Source organism: Columba livia, chromosome 4, assembly GCF_036013475.1.
Source record: "Columba livia isolate bColLiv1 breed racing homer chromosome 4, bColLiv1.pat.W.v2, whole genome shotgun sequence".
Lineage (NCBI taxonomy): Eukaryota > Metazoa > Chordata > Aves > Columbiformes > Columbidae > Columba > Columba livia.
Window position 1 is genome coordinate 19085735 of NC_088605.1, and position 24053 is coordinate 19109787.

Below are 24053 nucleotides of genomic sequence, written 5' to 3' on the forward strand. Positions count from 1 at the left end.
CAGGGCAAGAGTGCAACTACTCCTTTATTCTTTAAAAAAATGCTCCCTACAGAACTGTTTCTTTTCTGATACTTCCATAACAAAGCAAATTGGTATGTCCATTTGCGTACATATCACGGGTGATCTGTTTATCAAGAAATGAAAGAACAGTTCCTTCCAATTTCTGTTTTCCTTGTGATTGATATTAATTAGGTTTTCTGCAAAGCACGGCTTATCTTGAACTGAACCCAAAGCAGATGAATATGTTGCTGTGCAGTAAGATTTTCTTTTCTTGAAATGAAGAATGGGATGAAGATGCTTATCTGAGATCAAACAGGCTTCAGGTAGAGTTTACATCAGCAGCACTTTGAAATTCATTGTTAGAGTATAGTTGGTATCAATAAGGAAAGAGAATGGTACCCTGTATTGTGACTGCATTTATTAACTTATTCCCCAGCAGCTAAAAAGGGAGAGCTGCCGTGTACCTCCAGTTGCAGTCTTTTCTTCCTAAGATGAAAGAGGCAAGTATAGTTCATAATGAAAATTAATGGAATCCCTGAGAACAGCTAAAAAAAATACTGTTAAAAAGAAAAGCTTGTGAATTTCCTCTGAGATCTAATGTTAGTACACAGAGTTGAACAAAAGTTTGTAGTGCAAGGGCTGATAGCTTTCTCCTGCTACCCACAGAGCCTCCCGTCTGTATGTCACAGCAAAGTGATGCCCCGATCCCCAGGAGGGAACCCTGATTGCAGCAGCCCAGGTACCGCAAGCGGTGCAGCCCTGCCCGTGCACCCCGCTGCCAAGCTACTGTGACCTGTTTCTCAAAGTGGAGCACCACACTAATGGTCTTCCAGGACTCTGCTGAGCCTGTTAATACACAATAATATAGTAAAGTGTGCTCTGATCCTTACGTTTTAGGACGGCTCTAGGTAGAGATGCTAAATCTCTCTCTTCTATAGTACTAGCCAATATCCTCTGCTGGTGTATTGTGAAATAGATCCAGTGACTTAATTTAATTCTCTCGTTATACCACATGGATGTAGGCTCTTTTTTGCCTTCAGCTTCCCTATAATCCCCTGCTTAGCAGTGCTGCAGCTCCCTTCACCCCTGGCTGAGCTCTCTCTGAGGCTCACGCAGCCTGTCCAGCTATCGCCCTCTCCTCCCCGTGCTGCAGCGCAAGCCTTGATAGTCTCAAATCACCTCTGCCAAAGCTTCACCACTCATACTGCTGGCAAAATAGTTTACACTACTCTGTGTTGTACAAGTGCAGCTTATCCCAGTAGCAACATGTTTAAATCCCAGGACAGCTAAACCCTTCAATACTGTGTATGACATGCAGCTAGATAGATGTATTACCCGGCAAGAGCTTCACCTACTCCAGGATTCAGAGAGGAAAGCTTTTGTCAGCTTCCAGCATCATTGCTTTTCTTCTTCATCATCTTTTTTGCCCTTCTCTTTTTCGTCATGTCCATTTGTTCCCTATACCGGTATTTTTACCACCACTCTGCCAGTTATGGGAGTTACTAGTATTCTTAATAAAAGAGAATAGCTGCAAATTAGGGCTGCCATCTGGCTTTTATTATAAGAAAATGAGGCTTTTCCTATCCCTTATTTTTCTTGTACTAAAGAAATGTTGAAATAAAGAAACAATATGAGGTCTGTTTTGGTTTTTTTTTGTCACGGAGTCTCAGAAAGGGCCACCCCACTTTACAGATGAAATAAGTGATTTAGTCTCCATGCTGAATCACTCTGCAACTTCTCCTAAGCAGAGACAGCCAATTGTGCCTAATTGTGTGTGGTAGTTCAGCGATATGGACTACTGTTCATAAGGGATTGAGCTGCTCATTTTAGTTAGGTCCACAAATTGAACTCAAACCAAGGTCCCAAAGAATAAAGCACGGTGTTTTATACATTAAGTCATTCCTCCTTTCTTACTTGGCCCGTGAAATGAATCAGGGAAAGATTATTTTCTGGGTAAATTGGTAGTAAAACCCTGATGCAGACAGTTCCACAATTTGATTGCAGCCTGACTTCCACTTATTGAATATCACATCAAGCAGTGGTTCAAGGGTTTCATATGACAGCTTTAAAATCTGCAAAGTTTTCAAAGGTACTTACTACATTGTGATCAGGTCACAGATCTAAATGCCAGTATTGTATGCCTGATTTGCACATTTCAAAACGATTTAGTAATTTTTTCATTTTATCTGCATGCATGAAGTGATTTGGAATACAGAAACAATTTGGAATCATATTTAGTTTGTAACAGTTCAATTAACTTAAGTGCTGAAACATGCTTCTTTCTTAGTAAGTAGTTTAATTGGTTACTATTGCAAAAACAGGTTTTAAAAGAATGCTTAAAAGGCCAGGGGCAAACTAAAGCCCACTCTAGAGAATCCATGCTCCTGCATAGGCATGTGTGAAAAAGAAACAGCAAACAGCCTTTGGGGTCACAGCACAGTGTATGATTGCCAGCGGAAAAAGGACACGTAGCCTAAGCAAGAAATGGACTGCGCGGCAACTGCTTTTCTCCAACACAGTTACTAGTATAAACTCCAGGTCCCTTTCACTCATTTTGTTACTGTTCAATAAGAAAGAACGGCAGAGCACAACAAGGTTAGACAATTTTAATGGTTTGTTATATAATATGTATATTTAAGCCTTGGTCTGAGTGATGAGTACAAAGATAAGGTAAAATAATAGGGGAGTGTGACTTACAGGATGTTAACATGTGCCAATGGTAGGAAGCGTTTTTCTAATTAATATAAGGAAACATCTGCTTTTCTTTTGAAAGTCTGACTTTTATTTTGCTAGAGCCAGAAATCTATTTTTTAAAGGATTTGCACTTTGAAGCTTTTTTGCTTAGGTTTAAAAATAAAAAGGACATGTCTCTTCAGAGATAGTAAATCATCACATACATTAATTTTGTTCTGTTACAGATGAAGGAGGAAAAAATTTGCATGGATTTTTGCACTTCTATATGACTGCAAAGGAATGCCTAGGATTTTGGTGCAATCTAAAAATTTTATTTATCTTCGTTTCACAAATCCACATCCTAGCTCAGTGCAATGACATATGCTGGATTCTGGGCTGAAGAAAGGACTTGGGATGGCATTTATGAGTTTCAGACTCTTTCAGCCACAATATTTTTTGCTGCAGGAATCCAGCTGCAGTTTGCTCAAAGCACTGACTCTGTGCCCACATTGCTGAAGGTACAAGGAAGAACCGACGTCATTCTTCTGAGGTACTGGGAAAGAAATTTGAGAAGAAAGAATAATGCCTTCCTGGTTCTCTGCTTATCGAAACTAAACTTGCTTTGCTTCTTTAAGGATGAGCAGGCCATTGAGTGCAATTTATTCAGTACACAGAGGACTCATACATATGTTTATAAAATAAAAGAGAAGGCATTCTTCACCTCAGGTAACAACAAACGTAACTACTGCTAGTGGCTGAGGCATAGTACACCCCAAGAGCAGGTCTCATTACATCTGACTTCATCCGTCCAAATTTCAGGCCTCTAAATCAGCCTCTGTATTTCCTACATAGTTAATGAAGAGAAATCAGGAGCTCAAGTTGCAATCATTCCCTGCTAACTGCGGTACAAGCTGTGCAGGTTGCGAGGGTTGGGAAATGGCACCAGGACTCCACTGACCAGGGGCAAGTCCAGGCACCCAACCAGACTAATCCCCGTACAGCTAAGGCCAGGTAAAATACAGCCAGTGTACAGGCCACATGCTCTGGAATTGTATAGCCATTCATTCCCTTCAAATGAGAACGTATATATTTTGATTAAAAAAAAGGAACCACTATTGTTACCATAATTGAAAGTTCTGTATACTCTAGGGTTTCAGCTAGTAAGTTAATAGATGATGATGTAATATTGTAAAGATGTAATATATAATAATAAATGATTCAGGCTAAATTCAGATTTCTAGAAAATAAGCTTGGGAAATCAGGATTATATCATATATATCCTTAATTCACTGCCAAGGCAAATAAATTTGATATATATTGCAATTACAATTGCTTAATTCAAAAAACTGAATTAAGCAACTTCATTTTGAATAGTTATTAGCTCTAGGTTGCATTTTGACAAACAACTGAAATGGCAGTAATATAACTTTAAATATTGCTTTAGAGATTATTTCCCTTTTCATTTATTTATGAAAAAATATTTCGTTGAGATAATAGCTGATTTTCAGTTTTCCTCCTCCAGATTTCTAGTTTTAAACCATCAAGAACAGTGGAAAAATGCTGATTTTTTTTGGTTTTAAATGGAAGCTTCCATTTTTTTTCACTAGAACGAGGCAGATTCAATAAATCAGTTGGTGAACTGCCTTAGGCAGAGAGAAGCAGGGCTTGTGGCAACTGGAACTGCGGGGCTGGGGAGGCACAGAGCCCCGTGGATCCGTCAGCAATGGTGGGGGCTTCTCCTGGGGAGACCTTTGCATAACTGTCAACACAGATAAACCCAAATGCAGAAGCTCACGGGGGAAATTTTTATCCATCAGTGGTATCAGTTCAGTTCCTGGCTTAAGACACAAAAGGAATCCAGGAGTCTCATCCAGGAGTAGTGACCCGCGTGGGACCAGATTGTGGAACCTGCCCATTCTTCAGGAGAAATAAACCCACCTGCTCCATCGGGGCTGCGTTACAAGATGGGTCAAAAGAGGAGCACAAGATGAGAGCAGCGAAGTATCTGTAGGCAGATCTAGGGCAATACCAAGGTGAACAGCTCTGAGGACTCCCAAGGTGAGATATTTGTCTTGTGGGAAATGGCAGAACCACAGAGAAAGCGAGACAAAGGAGCAGCGGGAGCACAGCACGGCTTTTCAGCCTGTGGTCCCAGAGCCTCTAAGGTTACTTTCAATGGATGAATGAAGGACAACTAAGTAAATTAAGTATACATGTATTGGGTTAAGTTTAATGACAGAGGTGTCCCCACTTCCACTGGAAAATGCTTAGGGACTGAAAGCTGGCAAAAGCTGAAAAAGATGGTTTTAGTAAATTGTGTTTCTAGCAGCCTGGTTTTCCTCTATAATTGAACCCAAGATTTGATTGTGCTCCTTGGCCTAATATTTGGCCTTTGTTTGCTTATGTAAATCAGGATGTTTAGTGCAAATTAGTGTTATTGAAAAACAATTGCCATCTAAATTAACACTCTGCCTTTCATTTTACACCAAACCTGCTGGGCTATTTTAGATAAACCCTGAATCAACTTAGCTGTGGTGTTTATGACTAAATGGAATAATTTTTTTGGCAAAGTAGCCCTGTTTCTCCACTAGCATAATGCCACGAGCAATTCATATCTATCAGACCATCCTCAAGGGTCAGCTGGGGTTGTTCCTGTGAAAGATATTAGGGAGCTTGTTCCAGAATTTGTTCTCCCTATTCAAGCTGGGAATATTTTCAGTGCACAGATATATATAGATATATAAACACACATATGCATGTGCTTAGATATACATATGCATTATATACCTCTAGTACACACCACAAGACACCAGTAGTTTTATTTTTAATTACTTTGTTAATTACCTCAATTTATAGATCTGCATTTTATCTACATATTGTTGGAAGGGAGCACCACATTATAAGTTGAAGTACAAAGAGAGGGAAGATAAAACAATGTATGACTGCAAAAGGATGCCAAAAATTAATCCACAAGAGGTTTTTAATTTCAGATATCCAGCTGAACGGGCTGGCTGGAGGCTTTGCTCTGCCCCATTACATAATTGCTACAAAGTTCAGACAGGAGGCAGGAAAATCCCTTTGTTACATATGCCCTAGGAAAATAGGTTAAAAAAAAAAAAATAAATGATATCTTTTCAAAGTAATATGATTAAAATGATGATATTGCAACTCTGACTTCTGATGAACATTTTATCCTCAAAGAGCACTTGATTAACAAAAGAACATCTCTCTGGCAAAGTAACCCAAAGCCTGGAGAAACAATATGAGCATTTGCAAAGACTTTGTACTATCACTGGAGAGGTCTAAATATGAAGACTGTAAAGCATGAACATCTTTAGAACAAACTTGTCTTTGGGATCTCAGATAAAGCACTTTCCCAGAGCCTGGTTTTCCAGTGATTTCATCAAGGAGGTGATTTCATCAAAAGCTAAAGGAAAGCTAGTGCAATGCTGAAGTGATAAAAACACAAGAAAGAGATTGTAAAGCTCTTGAAGGGTGCAGCAGGGGTATCTTCAAATCTTTAAATACTTTCTCCCTTAATAATAGACATTCAGTAGAATGGAGCAATTCTTCTCCTTTACACATCTGAATAGAAAGATTTCTTAAGTGGGAGTATATAGTTCTTATTAAATAAATAGGATAGTGCCACATGTTGTAAATACAAAGTCAGACATAATCAAAAGAAATTACCTTTGCTACTTAGCCCTGGAGAGCTGTGGCAGTAACACTCAAAAACAGAGCAGAATTTTGAAGTGCTAAGCACAAAACTCAGACTTCAGAGTAACCATAGATATGGATATCCCAGGCACTCCTACAGAAGCCAACATTCTCCCCTCATTTTCTGCCAAACTGTGGCAATTTGAGGTGATTTGGAAAGGCTGTGCTGAGAAGCCACCTGGTGCTGTTGCATCGAACATTAAGTATTTCAGTTTAGAGGTGCTATTGAAAAGTACCAAAGTGTGTTGTAAGAAATCAATAAACAAATAAATGAATTCTTAAATATAGGAGCTGGAACAAATCCTTACAGTGTCATCACTATGAGTTGTTGAAGGAGAATGTTTCCTGGTTTATGATCAGGGATTGGAACTGACATTTAAAACACTACAGGCTGCCATTAATTTAATCATAGAACAAACATACGGAAATTGGGACAAAAAAATCAAACTCCTGTTCAGTTGACAGATATGGCCCTGTACAATTGGAGGAAGCAGTTCGTAAGAGTTCATTAGCTGAAAGCGTCTATTACCAGTTCACATGTTTTGGACTGGGTGATACACCATCCCAGATTTAAGGAAATGACAATTTCCTTCAAGTTGAAGTGATCCCTGGTTGTACCCACGTGGCGCCGAGCCTGGGACCCTTTCGCTTCCCAGGCTGGTTTCCACTCCTGGGAAGCAGCCAAGGTGGTGTGGAAGCTCTGTGGAGTCCACAGCCTTGGAGACACTAGGTACCTGCAGAGCAATTTCAACAGATGCTGGTTCACTGTAAGTGAAAAACAGTTACTGCTGTTTTCCACCTTTTTATGGTCATTGGGTTAAAATCACAGGGTCTGAGTCTGCCCATTACCAACGGCTTGTAGAGCACATAAATCTGTATCTAAAAAACAACCTTAGGAACAACTATTTATTTTTTTAGGCAGCCCTGAACTCAGTTACTACAACTGTAAAAGTATAGGAAACAGGTTTGAGATGAATGATTAGAAACACTCAAATTACCACAAGTTAAGCAGTACTGCATATCTCCCAATCAGTTTACAAGCAACGCCGTGAATGCAAGGGGGCTGTCATGCCCGCAGAGCAGAAGACATTCCCTTTGACTCCATTTGTGATGGTGACCCAGGCAGGAAGGCTCCTTGCAATAATGTCAGCAGGGTACAAGAGGAATCAGAGCTTTGTGCTGGCCTGCAGGAAGTAATTCTTCTGCAACATAAGGATGTAGATAGAGCCTACAGCCTTGTTTGGAGATAAAACTATTACTGGAGTTCATGTTTTATTACAACAGAGAGGTTTCTCAGTGACAAATCCCAGATGAGTAGTCTACGTGCACACATATATTTTCTATATTAGGGTATTGATAAGTATTTCTCAGTGACAAATCCCAGATGAGTAGTCTATGTTTACATATATATTTTCCATATTAGGGTATTGATAAGTATGTCTGCACATATACACTTATAAACACACACATATCTGGTATACATGCAGGTGTGTGCCTGTGTTGGCTGAAGAACAGGCATGCCGACAGGTTAATGAAGATTAAACATACCTCAAGAGGTTAAATGTCAAACAAGTCTTACAGCCCTGGGAAAAGAACCCAAGGTTCACATGACTTTCAGTTTGACCACAGAATAGTTTCCTTGGCATTACCTGAACTTGTGTGAGCAAAATGGAGCAATGAAAACATTGTGTAATGTTTCTCTGTGCACACAACAAAGATATAGTTCCAAGGGCCAGATACTGCCCTTGGCAGTATAAAGTAATAAAGTCAGACATAACCAGAGAAAACATTTCCTATTCGTCCAAGAAGAACCACTCAAACAGGACTTGACAATCCACTTTCCCATATTCAGAGGTGCTTGAATTGACAATATTAGTTCTGTGGCAAAGGACAGAAACTCTAGAGCTGACCATACCATCGCTTTACGATGTTCTCATTATCACTGAAAGCTATGGCTTGTTTTTCTAGAGACTGACCACTAACCAGCATAATAACAAGTGGATTTTCATGCTTTCTGTTACTCTGTATTTTGCACAGATCTTCAGTTTATTGCCCTGTCCAGTTAAACCTTATTTTCTTTTTCTCTGTCTTTAGTGTTTTGGAACACTGAACATCTTCATTTCATGTCTTGTAGAATTGTCCCATGCACATTATGGCATTAAAAACAAAACAAAACAAAACAAAAACAACCATAAATCTAAATGAGAATAGTGAAATTCCATAATTAACATTTCTATCAGAGAGTGAGAATAGCATCTGTGTGTTACACGAAGTAAACACAAATAAGTCAGAATAATCTCCAGTCTTGTATTATGATGTGAATCATCTACTTATTACTTTGAGTATAAATATTCCATTGCTATTTGCACAATGATTAAGAGTAGTTTTCAGAAAATAAATCTGTTTCTTAATAGTGCAAAGAATGAGAAGGATGGAGAATAAATGGGAGTTTAAGGGGATGCTAAAGTTCTCCCATGAGCTCAGATGAGATTTATGTGCAATGTGAATAAAAAATGTATATGACAGCGCAGGATTCACTTTGCAGTTGGTTCCTATTCCATTTGTCTAGCCTAACTGTATTCTTTGCCTCCCAGACATGTAGTGAGTCTGACACTGTTGAGCAAGCGAGGGAATAAACTGCCAGTCAGCAGATATTCGTGGCAGCTTAACCTCATCCGATCTCATCAGACCCAGCATTGTAGAGCAAGACCAGTGCCATGAGATTCAGAGTAAGAGTGTAAAAAGGTACCTGCAAAGCTGCTTCTGCTAGGAAGGTGCATCCTAGGAGGGTCACTATGGAGCAGTCTTATTATTTATATGCCTTTTCCATTGTTAAATGAATATGTAGATTCTTCAATTACATATCAGCTTTCATACAATGTCAACAGCTTAGGAACAGCAGAAGAAAGAGTTGGTGTGATTGTGATATGCCTGATAAGCCTCTCTGTACAGCTTCACAGCTCTGAGGCTTCATACTTGATGCTTCATGTCCATTCCCTGTCCACTCTCATTAAGGTTTCTACAAAAATCTCACTACAGCTGCCCAGCTGCAAATATGCAAAGTCCGAATCTGAAACTACTGACACCTTATTAGTTAGACAGACAATGTCTGGGTGGCTAGGAAATAATACCAGAACTATTGAGCCACCAAAGTGGAGAATTCCACTGAGGTTTTTTTTTCCCCTCACTTCATGAGAGGATGAGATTTTCTGTTTCATGAAACCAGTGGGAGGGATGGAGGCAGAGACACCCTCTGTTATCGCTGCTGCGGAGCAAAAGGCTGCAGAGCCGCCTCGGCGAGATTATAACAAATCAGAGAATCCGCACAGGAGAGCGCTGCAGTAAATCAGCCTGCACATGATCTACTGCTCAAGGAACTATTCATGGAAGAAAAATTATATTTGTTAGCTGCAGAATTAAGCCAGCTGTTGGCTCGGTGTATGACAGCCACTACACAAACCGTGTGCCCCCACGGCGCTATGGCCACCCTCCTGCCGGGCTGCTGGCATGCTCCACCGGGCCCCTGGCACCCCACAAAGCGTCTCATGGTTGCCTTGTGCTCGCTGAAAGGGCACATAGCACTCCATCATGGTTCGCATAACTGTCATGTGTTGGAGGGCAAAGTGGTGGCTGAGACCATGACATTGCTAGAGGGCAAAGCTGTGGGAAATGTCAGCAGAAATATCTGCCATGTTGGTTGTAGCACGGTGCCATTTGCTGGTCTTACCCTCAACAACCTTCTCTAGCTCCATGTAAGTACATAATTGCATTAGAGGCTGATGATGATCTGGTCATAGGAAGCGGTTTATTCATCGCTGCATATACGAAGTAGAAACTCATGCCACATAAGCAAAGCGCACCTCATTTACAGGAAAACAAGAAGTTTTATAGGGTAACAAATCTTCTACAAACAATACCATAACATTTTGTTCTTCTTGAGACAACAATGGACAAAATGAGCAGTTCGGCTAAAAGATGCCAAGTAGATCTTGAACACCAAGTCCCATGACACATCTTCAGTAACTCAAACTTCTGCAGCTTTATTGATGAGCTTGACCAACAGGGCCTTAGGGTCTGTGGCAGGATGCAAACCCCCCTCTCTCCCCCTCCCTCCTTCAGTATGGAAGGAGCAGACACATCTTCCTCTCTCTCTGCTGTTTGAGGCTAACAGCTTCTTTTGTTTGTCCCCAGAGCACCCTGGCCAGGGCCATTAGGAGAAGGGAGTGCCGAGGCGCCAGGGAGCTGCTGGGTGCCTGTGGCCAGTGTGGGGGATGTTTGGAAGCTTCAGGGGCACCCACAGCCAGTGTGGGGGTGCAGAGAAGCTTCTAGAATGCCTACAGTCAGATCTGATCAGCCTATAAAAAACGGGACTCTCGTCAAGACTCCGCCCATTGTCGCGGGTCTCTCGGAGCATGAGCAAGATGCTGCCACCGAGAGCCCCCATCCCCGGGATGGGGACTCCGCTTGCCTTGCCACCACGGGTGTGAGTAAAACTTCTCGCAGGATTGCGAGTATATTTATACTTTCCGTGCACATTTGCACACGTAACTTTCTGTGCTCAGTATGAGCACGTGTAATATTAATCCTCGCATAATCGCAGGTGTATTTTCCTCCCGTGCTTCCACATAAGCACGTGTAACTTTCTGTGCACATTTGCACGCATACTTTCCATCCTTAACACAAGCACGTGTAATATTCCATGCATATTTGCACGTGTATCTTTCCGTACTCATTATGAGCACGTGTATAAATTATTTCCTCGCACAATCGCGCGTGTATTTTCCTCCCGTGTTTCCACATAAGCACATGTAATATTCCATGCACATTTGCACGTGTATTAACCCTTGCAGGACTGCGAGTGTATTATAAATTAACCCTCGCAGGCCTGTGAGTGTATTATAAATTTACCCTCGCAGAATCGCGAGCGTACACTTTCTGTACTCACTACGAGTACGTGTATCTCTTTAAAATAATCCCACACCGTGTTTAGGCAAGTGTGTATTCGTCCGGGACTCAGGGACGGCTCCAGCATTGTTTTGAGTGAAGCCACGTGCATGCACTCTGTGGACTGCCTGTTGTGTTAGTTGCTGCCCCTTAATAATTTTTCCTCAACTGATACCTGAACCTGTATTTAAGTCTCTTTTGGAGTGCTAAAGCCCTGCTTCTCACCGGTATAATAAAAGTTGCTTTGGACCCTGTTGTCCCTTAAACTAACCTCGGGGTGCCTCTGTGACAGGGGCACACAAGCAATGTCAAAGTAGCACACAGGTCACTGGACAGTCAAACGCCTCCTGCTGAGAACAGGCAGGACGAGCCACTGCTGCTCTGCCATCAGCAGCCCTGGGACAGCCCTGGCCCTCGTGCTTTGCAGAGAGCAGGAGCTGAGAACAACTAGATCTGCTTCCCTGAAGGCTTCAGAAAAGATGTGGCTCTAGGTTTTAGAATGGTACTTCTGAACACCCTTCTTTCTTTAACTGCACAATGAAGAGTAATATATTGCAAAAGTCGTATTCCCCGCTTACCCTTCCCAGATCAGACTGGTGTGCTCACCCCGTACTGCATGTGAACTCCTCGCCTTGCAGTGAGGAACTGCATCCCAGCCTCCCACCGAGAGACGCCTCGGCAAACATCCTGCTCACGTTTCCATCCCACCGTTGGAGCCCAGGCCCTGCCAGTGTTTGCCAGCAGGCTCTCACAGGGCAGTTCTGCAAAGCTGCGGCTGGAGGTTCCTGAAGAAGCCATCTCGTTGTTTCCACCCCAAATGTCAGCATTGCCGAAGGAGCAATGGCAGCACTGCAGCAATGCAGTTAAGTTTTGTACCCTCTAGCAAACAGGATATGTAAATAAATGGGTTTCTATCTGAATTCCACTGTGTGCAGATTCGTACCAAAGAATTGTTGTGATGTGCATCATTATGTCTCATTATGTGATTGCAAGTAACCTTTTGTGTAGCAGACACAATCCACGTAACATGCTGTGTGACCAGTTTACAAAACCGGCCTCCTTCAGAAGGGCGAGTAATTAATCATTATTCAGCAACAGCATTCACCACTCCACTACTTGCTGGCAGGAGTGTGTAACTGAGGGCATGCCTAGCTACAACAATACATTATTCATGCAGTAGAAAACTACAGTTAGCTATGGTATTGTTCCAATAAATGGTTAAAAAAAGAAAGCACTCCAGTAGTTTTCAAGTGTGTGGCTGTTTTGTTTTGTTTTTTTTTAATTTACTGCCAACACATTGCATGAATAAGCCTAGGCCTGAGTTGCAAATGCAGTAGGAAAGAATTAGTATAAGGCACCAATGTGCGTTTTTCATAATGCCAAAGTCAATAATCTGAGGAGAACGAGAAGATCTCTCGAATGCCTTGCCTTGAAGGTATAGCACAGTAACTTTATGGCTGTAATAACTTTATTACTTTACCAAGCACTAATTTAATAGAGAATGGAATGCACATTGTCAAAAATAAACTGTAGCAAATATTTCATTCAATTAAGAGTGCTAATAGTAATTTACATATTATGCTCTTTCAGACATGGCTTTCTTCATACATAGCTATGGGTTTAATTCACACTACATCTGGCTGACAATCTAGCATGACGCAAATAAGGCATGTGAGATTATTTACATTTGATCACTGCCCACTATTTACACAAGCTGAGGTTAATAAAAGGCTGACAAGGGCTGGAGTTTAGTCACCGATTTTGGAGAGGCTGGGATTGTACCTGTTTTCTGTTCAGCTGCCTTTGTCACAGAGCAGCTCAGTTCCTCTCTGCTAGCAAATACCAGAATAAAATAGCCAGTATGCATGCGCAAATCCTTCTATCACCTGGTACTTCACCATGCATGTGTTCCAAAAAGGTACATTGGATCTCAGATCTCAACATTTACCACACCTATGTGTATAACTTTTCCAGCTGAGGCCATTATTGAATTTTTTTTTCCTTTATATGGGAGGGTTTTTTTCCCAATTAATTCCATATGAATTCGGAAGAGCTTAATTCATCAGGTCCAGTCACGTCGTTAAGGTTATAGATTTTTTTTAATAAAAGAGAATCAGAAACGCCTTTGTGAAAGTATGATTTCAGCAGCATGTTGAAAGGAAGCTGCAATAATTGAAAAGAACCCCAAATGATAAACAAGTTTTAAGGAATATGTTTCTAGCTGCAGAAGAAATATTTGTAACTTCACCAAAATTTGTCACTGAAAAAAACCCAACCTTTCATTAGACTGCAAAGATTTTGGGCTCAGGTTGCTTGACTGAAAAAATATCAGTCGAGGAATAAACACCGATCAAGTGCAACATTTACGATTTATGTATGTATTCCATCCAGCTGCAGTTTCCATAATTGCACTGCACAGACACCAGCCATTCAGCAGAGCACATCGTGCAGCAGAAGATGAGTTTGCTTTCTCTTTTTTTCAGGAAAGCAGCACAAGGAGAGCACAGCAACGGGAAGCGCAGAGGATATATTCACTTCCTCTCGTGGAGGATTTCATTTTCTTCTTTGCTGAGAAGACTAGTCTCCTTTGTCCCGAAGTATTAACAAATATACCAGCTCCCAATGAAGATAGGCTGCCCTACGTCTATCAATAGAATCTATATAGAATCTTTTCCCTTAGGGATTAATTCAACTTTTGATTCAATCTTTCTGAGCCTTAAATTATGATGTTACAAACCTCCAAGGAACTACTGTACTATTTGTGACCTTCTTTATTACTTTCTGCTGTTTGATAAAGTAGAGAAAATTGATTTATACTTTAGTTTGCTTGTGAACATGGCATGCCAATGGCGAGAGTGTGACTCGCAGAAAAGCAGGGGAAGTTGGCATTGGTTAAAGTTTAATATAGCGGTTTATTAATTAATGGTGGGGGACAATAGAATAACTGCATGTTAATCTTGAATGAGATTCTAGCAGTGCAACATGAAATAATAGTGATGAAGCAAGGCATCTTGCTAAAGATGGATTTAATGTTTTCAAAACATTTTCCTCAAGGAAAAATTTTGTCTGTGGCTTCCACTTCTTTTCCCTAAACCTCCTGCTCTTCCCCTCACAACCTGATGGGTGTTCTTGTGTTTTCTGCAAGCACTAAAGGTTAAAGGTGGTGGGCAAGGCCGAAGTTTTCCAAATGGAGCCTAAAATTAGGCGTTGATGTCTGTATTTGGATTCTTAGGCCCCAATCCAGGAGTCTATTTTTATTCAAAGCAGCCGAGCACTTGACTTCAATGGATCTAAAAACACTCGTGCTTAAGTGCTTTGCCGAATCAGGACAGACTTAAGCACAAATGTAAATGCTGTGCTGAATTTGGGCTCTAAATATGCGGTTTGATTTTAAAAGTGCTGAGAGTGGGCAGGTCTAATTGAAGTCAAAAGGAGCTGCGAAATGCTCAGCATTTCTGAAAATCAGGCCACTCATTGAGGTGCCTGAATTTGATTTCAGGTGCTCAGCTTGCAGCATTCACGGGGGAGAAAATGGTAACCCAGGAGAGCAGGCAATGGAAGGGATGATTTCTTAATAAATGAGATCCTGATTTTATGCAATAAACCTTAATAACATAAAATGAAGGGACAGGAGGTAAAACACAATACTTTCTGGAAATCTAATAGAGTGCTTTTTTTTTTTGTAAGCATTGAAGTGCTATGCAAAAATATTAAATGAATAAACAAATAAAATTAAAAAGCCTAGTAACTGGAGAAATATTGGGCTAAATTCATGCCTTGTGGAACAGCAGCACTAGTGATGAAGTACATCAGGGATGGATTTGGCCCACTACATTTTGAGCATTAATTTGATCAGCAGCAGTGAGTCAACAAAGCAAATCGTACACAGCGAAGAATTTTGCTCTGTCACTGTTGCAAGCACCAAGCACAATGGTGTGGATCAGTAAATGGTAAAAATGCAAAAGCTATATATTTTTTGCAAGTAAAAAAATATCATGACAGAGTATAAAGTAAACAGTAATGTTAGGAGCAGAGGTGAGGTAGAGGGTGGTTGTCTTGAAAAAGGCAATTTTTTAAAGTGACTTCAGTGGTCCTCTCTACCTGAAGAGCAGAACCAGCCTGGCCAGCAGCTGCAGACACCTGCGGTACCTTCTGAGGAACCCACAGAGATGAGAAGGCTCCGTCACAGCCTGTTGTGCTGCTGAGCCTCAGAGACAAAGGGGATAGCAGTACCTTGAGTACCTGTGAACCAACCCTGAGCAAACCAAAGCCATTCCTTTCCCTTTTAATTGCGCATCGCTATGGGGCTGTGAATACCATTTGCCAGCTATCCAGAAAATTCATGTTTGTCCACCTGCGCACCTCTCTGACCCTCCTAGCCTGTCTGCTGAGACAAAGAGGCTGGTGAAGTACAATCATGGTGGTGCTTCTGCCTAGTACAGCTATTGATCATCTCAGGAAGGAAGACACCAACTTGTTAGTCCCTACTACCTGTACAACCAGGATCCAAGCATGGCCATGCAGAAAAGCCCTCACATTCCCCACCTTCTCCTAACTCAAACCAGCAGCTCCCCAAACTCCACTGAGCATTTTTCAAGTTTTCCCACGAAGTTTATGTTGGGCCCTTCAACAGCCCTGGGTTCTCACAGCTGAAAGGCAGATAGCATCATTCTGCTACTGAACTTACTAAAACTAGTGGTTCTGTCCCCTGGCCAGAGTGCCATCATGCAGGTGTGATCTGGAGTACTATCTGAAGTCAACTATGACCATTAGGAAGAGTGCCAGAAAACACAGTACATGACCAGCTGAGGGGGAAAAAACCTGTCACTTGTGATAAAAAAGAGAAACAGAAATGGATTTGAAACATTCGTTTCCCTTTATTTGCTCAGTGAGGCTGATGTGTACTGCACATTAAAAAAAAAAAAAAAAAAATCACAGGAATTTTCATACAATGAGTTAAACCACAAAAGTACATGTAGAATTGGAAGGTGGAAAATAACCCAGCTCGGGCTTAACTGATATCTCGCTTTCCCTGTTCAGCATAGTCCAACCAAACACTTGATGTGTTCACCTACTGTACAAATTTTACAGTAGCTCCATCAGGTCAGTGATTCACATTATTAAAAATGCCTGTCACACAGGTACAAATTTAGAATCATCACATTATATTACATGGCTATTCTAGGTCATTTATAGATCAGCTCTTATACTACAGTGACTGAAGTTCCCATTACAGCCATCAAAAAGGACACATAATCATTACCCACTGCAAGCTCACATCTAAAGGGATGAGAAGAAGGTGTGGTTGTTTTGGTTTTTTTTTCAACTGACCCAAGTATTACACCCCAGAGGCACGAACCTTCCTCTCAGGGCTGCTCTTGGTGATGGCAGCCCAACTGCTTTTCAGAGTAGTTTAGCACAGGTATTTTTCTTCAATTTTAGGCTCCCTCTGTTTGGATTTGGATTATTTTATGTTATGTAGAAATTACTCTGCTACAGCTCTAGGAAAGACCATAGTTTCTAAGTACCAGTTCTGTTACCTGTGTTGCAGATGTGGTACTTACCACAGCATGAAAGCAGCAGTACAATCTTCATCTAAAAGACACACAGAGCTATGCCGCAATTTGCCTCCGGTGACAACGTGGTACATGTGCTAATTTGAAATGTTCTTGGGGGACAAAAAAAGAAAAACACTGAGTTTATATTTTGATGGGTTACCTACTACAGTGTCTACAAAGGATACAAATAGCTTTATTCAGCAATCCTAGCTCTACATTAATTTCACATGTAATTTGTAAATCCACAGAGGAAAGCCATCTTAAAGATGAGAATGTTTACCAGGCCAGTGAAAAAAAAAATTGACTAATGTCATTGTGCCTGCTTGGTGAAAAATAAATAATCCCCCCCAAAGCCCACACCAATTTATTCATGTCAGCAATGCTGGGCAAAAGAGAATGTGTTTAAAATTTAATCACAGAAATGTAAAGGCAAAATAGGTAATGCATCTGGTCCTTGAACGCGTAATATGATATACTAAATATTGATTTCTTAAAAATAATTTATTGCTTTTAATATTTTTCTTTACAACAGAAGATACTCAAAATCCAGAAAGGAAAATTGTAAACTTTTAGTTTGGCATTCACACAAAGTTAAAATACCTGCATTTTTAACCTACAGAGCAACAACAAGAATTATGCAGATTAAAGAATGTTACAGTTGTAACACAGAACCTTCGAAAAAGTTCTTTTTTTCTTTTTTTTTTTCTTTTTATTTTTTTTTTTTTATTGCTATCTATCTACTGAGAAATAAGAAGCCAAAAAATCAAGCGAGCATTCGACAGGACAGACAGTGGAATCTCTCAGAACACAATATGCTGGTGATAAAATGAATGCAGCCATCCAAATCAACTGCACTGGCACAGGGGTGGAATCGGTTTTCTAAGATTGGGAGTGGGAAAGGAGATTAAATAGTTGGGTGTGCCATACCTTTAAGAGGAGTCATGAATGCCAAACAGTAATAGAATACCAAATCTATACATTCACGAGCAAATTCCAGACTTCGCTGATTCAGTCTAGAGACTCCGAGTTCAGATGAAACTCTGATGCTCAGAATAGCAGTAGTTTACTCTTGTGGTTTTTTTCCTTCCTGAAGTTTCTATTTAATTTAGCAGAAGCAATGTCATCAGCAACAATGTCATGGGCACATCAGAGGCCATGCTAGTGCATCGGAAAAGAAGAAGAAAAGAAAACAACAACCCACTGCTTCTGCAAAAGCTGAATTTCCAGATGAAGCGCTAACTCCAAACTGACAACCGTCATGCATCCTAGGTATAAAATTTCCACTGGCCTTTTAATTATTTTAGTCATCTCATAATTTATAATAAATAGGATAATTGTAACTGATAAATATGTCTCTTTAGTAAACAAAGGAATGAAGGATAGGTATTTATACAGGATGCATAACTGTAAAAAATATAAATACCATCATTAAACTTTGCCAATGAAAAGATTACTGGCTTCAAGAACAGTGTTTAGACACAGAATCACTGTAAAAATCATAGTGTACTTAGTACCTCAGCATCTTTTTATCAAATTAAAATCACAAAAATTAAAACAAAATAGCATTTTAAAAAGATTTTTGACCTCTAGTTCCAAAACTACTGTTGATACATAAAATAAAAACATTTCTTAATGATTACCCATCTGAGGGACTTTACATAAAATTATGGTATCTCCTAGAAAAATTTAGATGAGAAAATTTCATTCCCCTAACAAATTCCATGTATAAAACTGCAAAAGAAAATCAAGCAATGATAAAAGTGTGGAAAAATACTGCAGAAGTGGTTAACACCTTTTGGGCTAGGATAAGTCCTGACAAAATTCTTATGTAAGCTCACCAAAGAAGGGATGGATATGTGTAAAGCGCTTTTGCACTCAGACACACGCACGCACGCATATACACAAACACCCCCTCACCCGCACGCTTCTCTCTCTTTTTTACAATCAAATATATATAAGCATAAGTTCAGCTTTCTACATATGTTAGTGTACAATAATTGTTTTGCCTCATATAATTACATTTGAATATTCTTGATTAAGAAAAATTCAGCGGTTTTTGAAAAGAAGGCTGCATTTACAGTGCATAGCTGTAACAAAAAAAGAACATCATCATACAGTATGTACATAAATAAAAATACTCCATTTAACATTTGTAAATACGCAACTACTTTAGAGAATGTGCACACACCCAGATAGTTATATCCAACTCTCATTAATAATGTAACACCACGTCCGCTCATTAGAATAAATCGCTGAACAAGCTGCACATTTGACCATTAACAAGGCTTTGAAAATTTTGCTGTGGAAGATCAACGTTGTAGACATTTACATGGGTGTCAGAATTAAAAGATGAAACTTCAAAATGTTAGGGAAGCTTGAGCCTTTCATTTTCTCTTCTGCAAGGACTGAAAAAAAAACCAACCACAAACCAACCCCTCCCCCAAAAAAACAAAGAAAGGAAAAATCTTAAAACAAAGCTAAAACACATTGTAGGCTTCTGGGACCTGTGGTTTCTTCTGGATTGTCATATTATCACTGTGTCATGAGAAGAAGCTTCATTTAAAAAAAATAATAATGCAGTGTCTGATTCCCAGACATCAGCAGCCATAGTTCTCAAATTTAGGGTTTTTTTTGTTCGTTTTTGTTCTCTTTTTTTTTGTTAAAATGCAATATGTACAGATTTTGCAGTTCATCGTTGTACGTGTTTCTCTGTGGAACTGCTGCCATGTTTCGTGGTTTGCATCGAACTGGCGAGGGATGCCCGGCTGGCTCCCCCAACACCGATCCCCCGCGAAAGCCAAGCTGACACCCATGGACACGCATGTGCTTACTGGACAGGCATCCTGCCCTTCACTCGTTGAGCAGCTGTGTTCATGTAAACCATGGTTTTGAACAGAGAGTGTAAAGTAGGAGAAATTCCTAAGTATGACTTCTTAATTGTCCGTTATTGAAGGACGTGATGTCCGTGAGGTATTCGCCATCCCTCCGTTTTCCTCAGGTGTGATGCATGTTACCTACGCAGGCTCCGCTGTGCCTCTTTAAGTAAACTATCAAAATCCATGGAGTCATACTTGCTTTTAGTGGAAGCAGGATCAAAATCATCTGAGTTTGAATCTGAAACCCAAAGAGAAGCAAGTTCAGGTCAGAGGCAAGAACGCCTCTTGAGTACTTAACATTATTTTCTTTGTACAATAGTACAAACAGCACTGCAGAACCAATCCACTTGTGATCAGAGCTTATACAGGATGATAAAAGCCCAAAAACGGTCATCAGAGAAGCTTTAAGTATGGACAGAGCTTTCTGATAAGAAGCAGGACTCAACAAAACAAGCACACCTCATTGCAGGGGTCATGCCATAAACTGCACGTGCATACAGAGCACGTAAACCAAAACCAGTTTCTCCAAGGACTTGAGCAACAACACACTGCTGTGTATAGGTCTCAGAGGAGTCCAGATGATCTCGATAGATGCTTCACTGAAAACACCACCATAATTTTGCAACGTGCAATGCCCAAGACTTCTTCTGACAAAGCTAATAAGGGGTGGCTCTGCAGAAAGCCAGGGCAGCCTGCGGGCAGCACGCAGGGGACACCGTTGTGCATGCCTGCCCTGCCTCGGGGTCTCTGTTTTTGCTTCTACTCTGATTTTTTGTGGCTTTGCTCGTTTAGTGTGTGCCCAATTCATGGCCAAGCCTCAGCATCACTGCACAATCTCAGGCGAGCTCCTCAGCTTTTTGCAGCATATGTGGTGAGTCAGAGCAGGAGCAACTGTCCAGCTCTTGTGACCTGCGATACCCACTCCAGCTTTGCTAGTTGCTCAGACACAGACGTCAGTCTCTTCCTAGCACAGAGGAGGGATTGTACGTTTGTGGCCATACCGTTCCAGAAGGACAATTATTGACATGGCTGCAAGCACTGAATTTCCTTTTGGAGTAATCTCTGATTAACACTGACTCTCCCTGGCTCCTGTGTCACAGCTCCGTTACTAGAGTGCCCTTTTCTTGCCATTTCTTGTGTTGAATTAATGAGAACTCTCCATCTACCACTATAAGACACACTGTGCATCAAATGTTCATTACAAGTTCTGTTAAGACAATATCTTCTCACAGAGGAGAGGTGTTAAAAACTTCTGACTACTATTTTCAAGTGTTTTCTTTCTTCTGTACTCAACCCAAGGCTGATTAATTCTCTCTGTCCTTGTACTAGCTCATGAATTTTAAAGTTCATCCTGCCATTTCCTTATGTAGCTCTACCAGATACTCTGCAAAATACAGGGAATGCAGTCTGAAGTAGGGAAGCTCAAGCTGTCAGCAGGACAAAGTGAAAATATTCTGCTCAGAGATACTCTGGGAATCCCACTTGGTATGGAGAGACCTGCCAGGGAATACTCCCTGTGATGAATAATGTTCAAGAGGGTTCCCTTCAGACAACTTATTTTAAACCCCAGATTTTCTGAGATACAGAGATGACCCTGGCTTCCACTGCTGAAGATAAGTCAAGACTTCAATCTGTTTTTGCTGTTTTTATCAGCCTACATTTTGACAAATGCCTTGCTACCTTTTATATTTTCAACATCAACCCTATATCTCTTCAGCAGTCAATTGCCTTTTCTTAGCTTTACATTATCGGTTTAGCCACTGAAGTGAATTATAGCATATTCATTGTGAACAATGCATATCGTCTTTATCATTTACTCTGAAAATACATCAATTGGTTAGAAAAAATATATCTGTATTCACTTCCTGCATTGTACAAGGCTGAGGGCAGCACATACAAGATTTCATTAGCACTATGTTACAGGGTTATGAGAGATTTTAATGACTGTGGCCATTTTTTCATAAAAAACCTACAATATCTGATTAATATAGATTCAACGGCAAAATGTCCCTTGCTATTTTATTCAGAAAAGAGTATCTCCCATACCTTTAGTCTATTTATACAGGTGTCAGGAAAGGTTTAACATTCAATGAATACTTTACATTTTAAAAGGTAATTAAATAAACGGCGAGTTTATGACATATTATAATATTACAGAGGACGTTTTGGTAGTCTGCATGGTCTCTTTCTGCATATACTTAACATTAGCATTCCTGCTGTATCAGTTTGAGCATCTCCAAACATTGTTGCAAGGGGAAGCATCAGACCTTGGCCCAGAGCATGGGACAGAACCACACATTTTTGCCCAGACAGGACTAGGACAGACCCAGGTGTGTTATCGCAGCCAGTATGCACAGTTGGGACTGGAGTTATCTCAGCATACTGAGGTCTGGAGACTGGTGTACACAGTGCCCGACATCAGGGGGATAGTAAACACCAAGAGATTTGCTAAGCTCTCCACTGGCTGAAGCCTCTTATATCATGACTGGAAGGCCCTGAAAGGGGACACTTTCATACATAGATGCTTATACGTGATGTGGGAACTATCAGTTGAGACCCACGGCCTTTGCTATACCAAGAGTCGTATTTGGTCACAACCCCTTCTAGCTCTTAAATCTGAGAAACTATGCATTCTGTTTAAGAAGAGTCTCTGCGAAGTCCTACACTTCTACAGCACAACTCATGGCAATGTAAGAATCAATGAATTTTGGGGGGTGAGGCATCTACTTTGGTCTCTGTTTATTGATCATATAAATAAACTGAGTCTTAGAACCAGGCAGTCATAGCATAGCAATGAATAGTAAAGTGTGCAGGATGTTTTTGTGGTGCTATCATTTCAATATGGGAATACTGGGCACTTGTTTTTGATAATGATGGAAATGAGGTTTAAAAGAATTTTCAGAGCCTGTAATATGTGAAAGAAGCCAGCTCAGATCAGTAGATTTTTAAACCTCTTGCAGCAAATGAAGATCACTTCCTTTACCTCCCCCAATCATTTAAGTAATATAAGCAGCAAACAAAAGAGAAGCAAATATTAAATCCTCCTGAGTTGCAAGCTTCCACTGATGTACTTTAATTCATATAAAGCAAAATACCTACCTAGGTCTGCATAGTTAGACTTGCAAAATTGCTTGCGTCCACAAAAGTACAGCTCAAAGTCAGGTTCATTTGACCTGCGTAAAGTGTATCCATTTTCAAGAGCAGCAAAGGCGTCACAAGTATAGCGGTAGGTGATGAAACCATAGCTGTCTCTGCAATTGAAAAATACAGTTGTGAACAAAAGCTGAAAAGAGTTAACACATATAGTGTAACCCCTTCCTGAGAGCAAGAACAGGAGATCCCGCAGTGGAAATGCCAGAAGTACTGCATCCATTTATCAGCACGATTGTTCTGTCATGCAGCTAAATACTTATTTCTGGGACAGGAAATCTCAACTAGCAAGATTAATAAATAAGGATGAAAGAAAATAAATAAGGTTTTGAACTCAGCATGTCATCTGTCACAGCACTTACAATGGTAACTCCCATACCAGTAATCCTACTGACATGATTTTTTACATATGGCAGCTCGCAAACAAGAAGTAATCATCTCGAAAGTTCTTACCCATCATCCTGCAAATTTACTGTGCACTCCTCAATTTCACCAAAAACTTCGAACCGGTCCCTCAGTTCTGTTCGGGTTGTGTCAGGTCTGATTTTACCCAGATAAATCACACGACGTTCCTCCTATTGAGAAACAGCAACAGGGAAGGCATATTTTTATCAAACGTGCAATAGAGATGAACCTCTACATATATGCTTGCAAGACACACATGGATGTGCAAAGCTATATAATGTATAATTATAGTTAATAGTCTCTTGTGGAAGACTTAGTTCATCCTGCTAGTAAGTGAGATAGTTCTCTCCTGGAAAGCATCTAAGGTATTTAAGTGACACTGTGTGTGTCAGGCAGTGTGCTCCTGGAAGGTTTCAGTGCTTGCTGTCACTGTTCTGCTACATTCTGACAGACAACTCCCTTTGCATCCTGTTACACCCACCTTCTTCCCTTCTGCCCTTTCTACCACTTCCCCTCTACGACTGTAAACCCTTCCAAATCAGGAGCTCCCTTTCTCTTGTCATGTATCCAATACTGGGCAAAATCCATCTTAGTTGTGGAGTAGAACAAAGTAACAAGTAATTGCAGAAATAAACCCTAGACGTGACAAAATGTATAACAAACATAACATCATAAACTCAGATGACTCATTAGCTGACTCATCCTGCAATTAGCTTTTCCACCACTTTCC

At 40.5% G+C, this 24053-nt stretch overlaps 1 protein-coding gene across 3 annotated transcripts in view; it reads right to left on the reverse strand.

Moving 5' to 3' along the window:
- Nucleotides 1-17374: 17374 nt before the first annotated feature.
- The window catches only part of PPARGC1A (PPARG coactivator 1 alpha), a 365064-nt gene continuing 358385 nt past the window's right edge, over nt 17375-24053 (reverse strand). Inside the window, exons 11-13 of one of the 3 annotated variants that reach the window (XM_005501286.3) lie at nt 23372-23493; nt 22868-23019; nt 17375-20006 (exon numbers count right to left, since the gene is read on the reverse strand). In XM_005501286.3, coding sequence (XP_005501343.1) covers nt 19903-20006; nt 22868-23019; nt 23372-23493 — 378 coding nt within the window. In that variant the 3' untranslated portion in view covers nt 17375-19902. The remainder of the gene's footprint in view (nt 20007-22867; nt 23020-23371; nt 23494-24053) is intronic. The other 2 variants (XM_065060648.1, XM_021286094.2) reach the window with 2 other exon arrangements.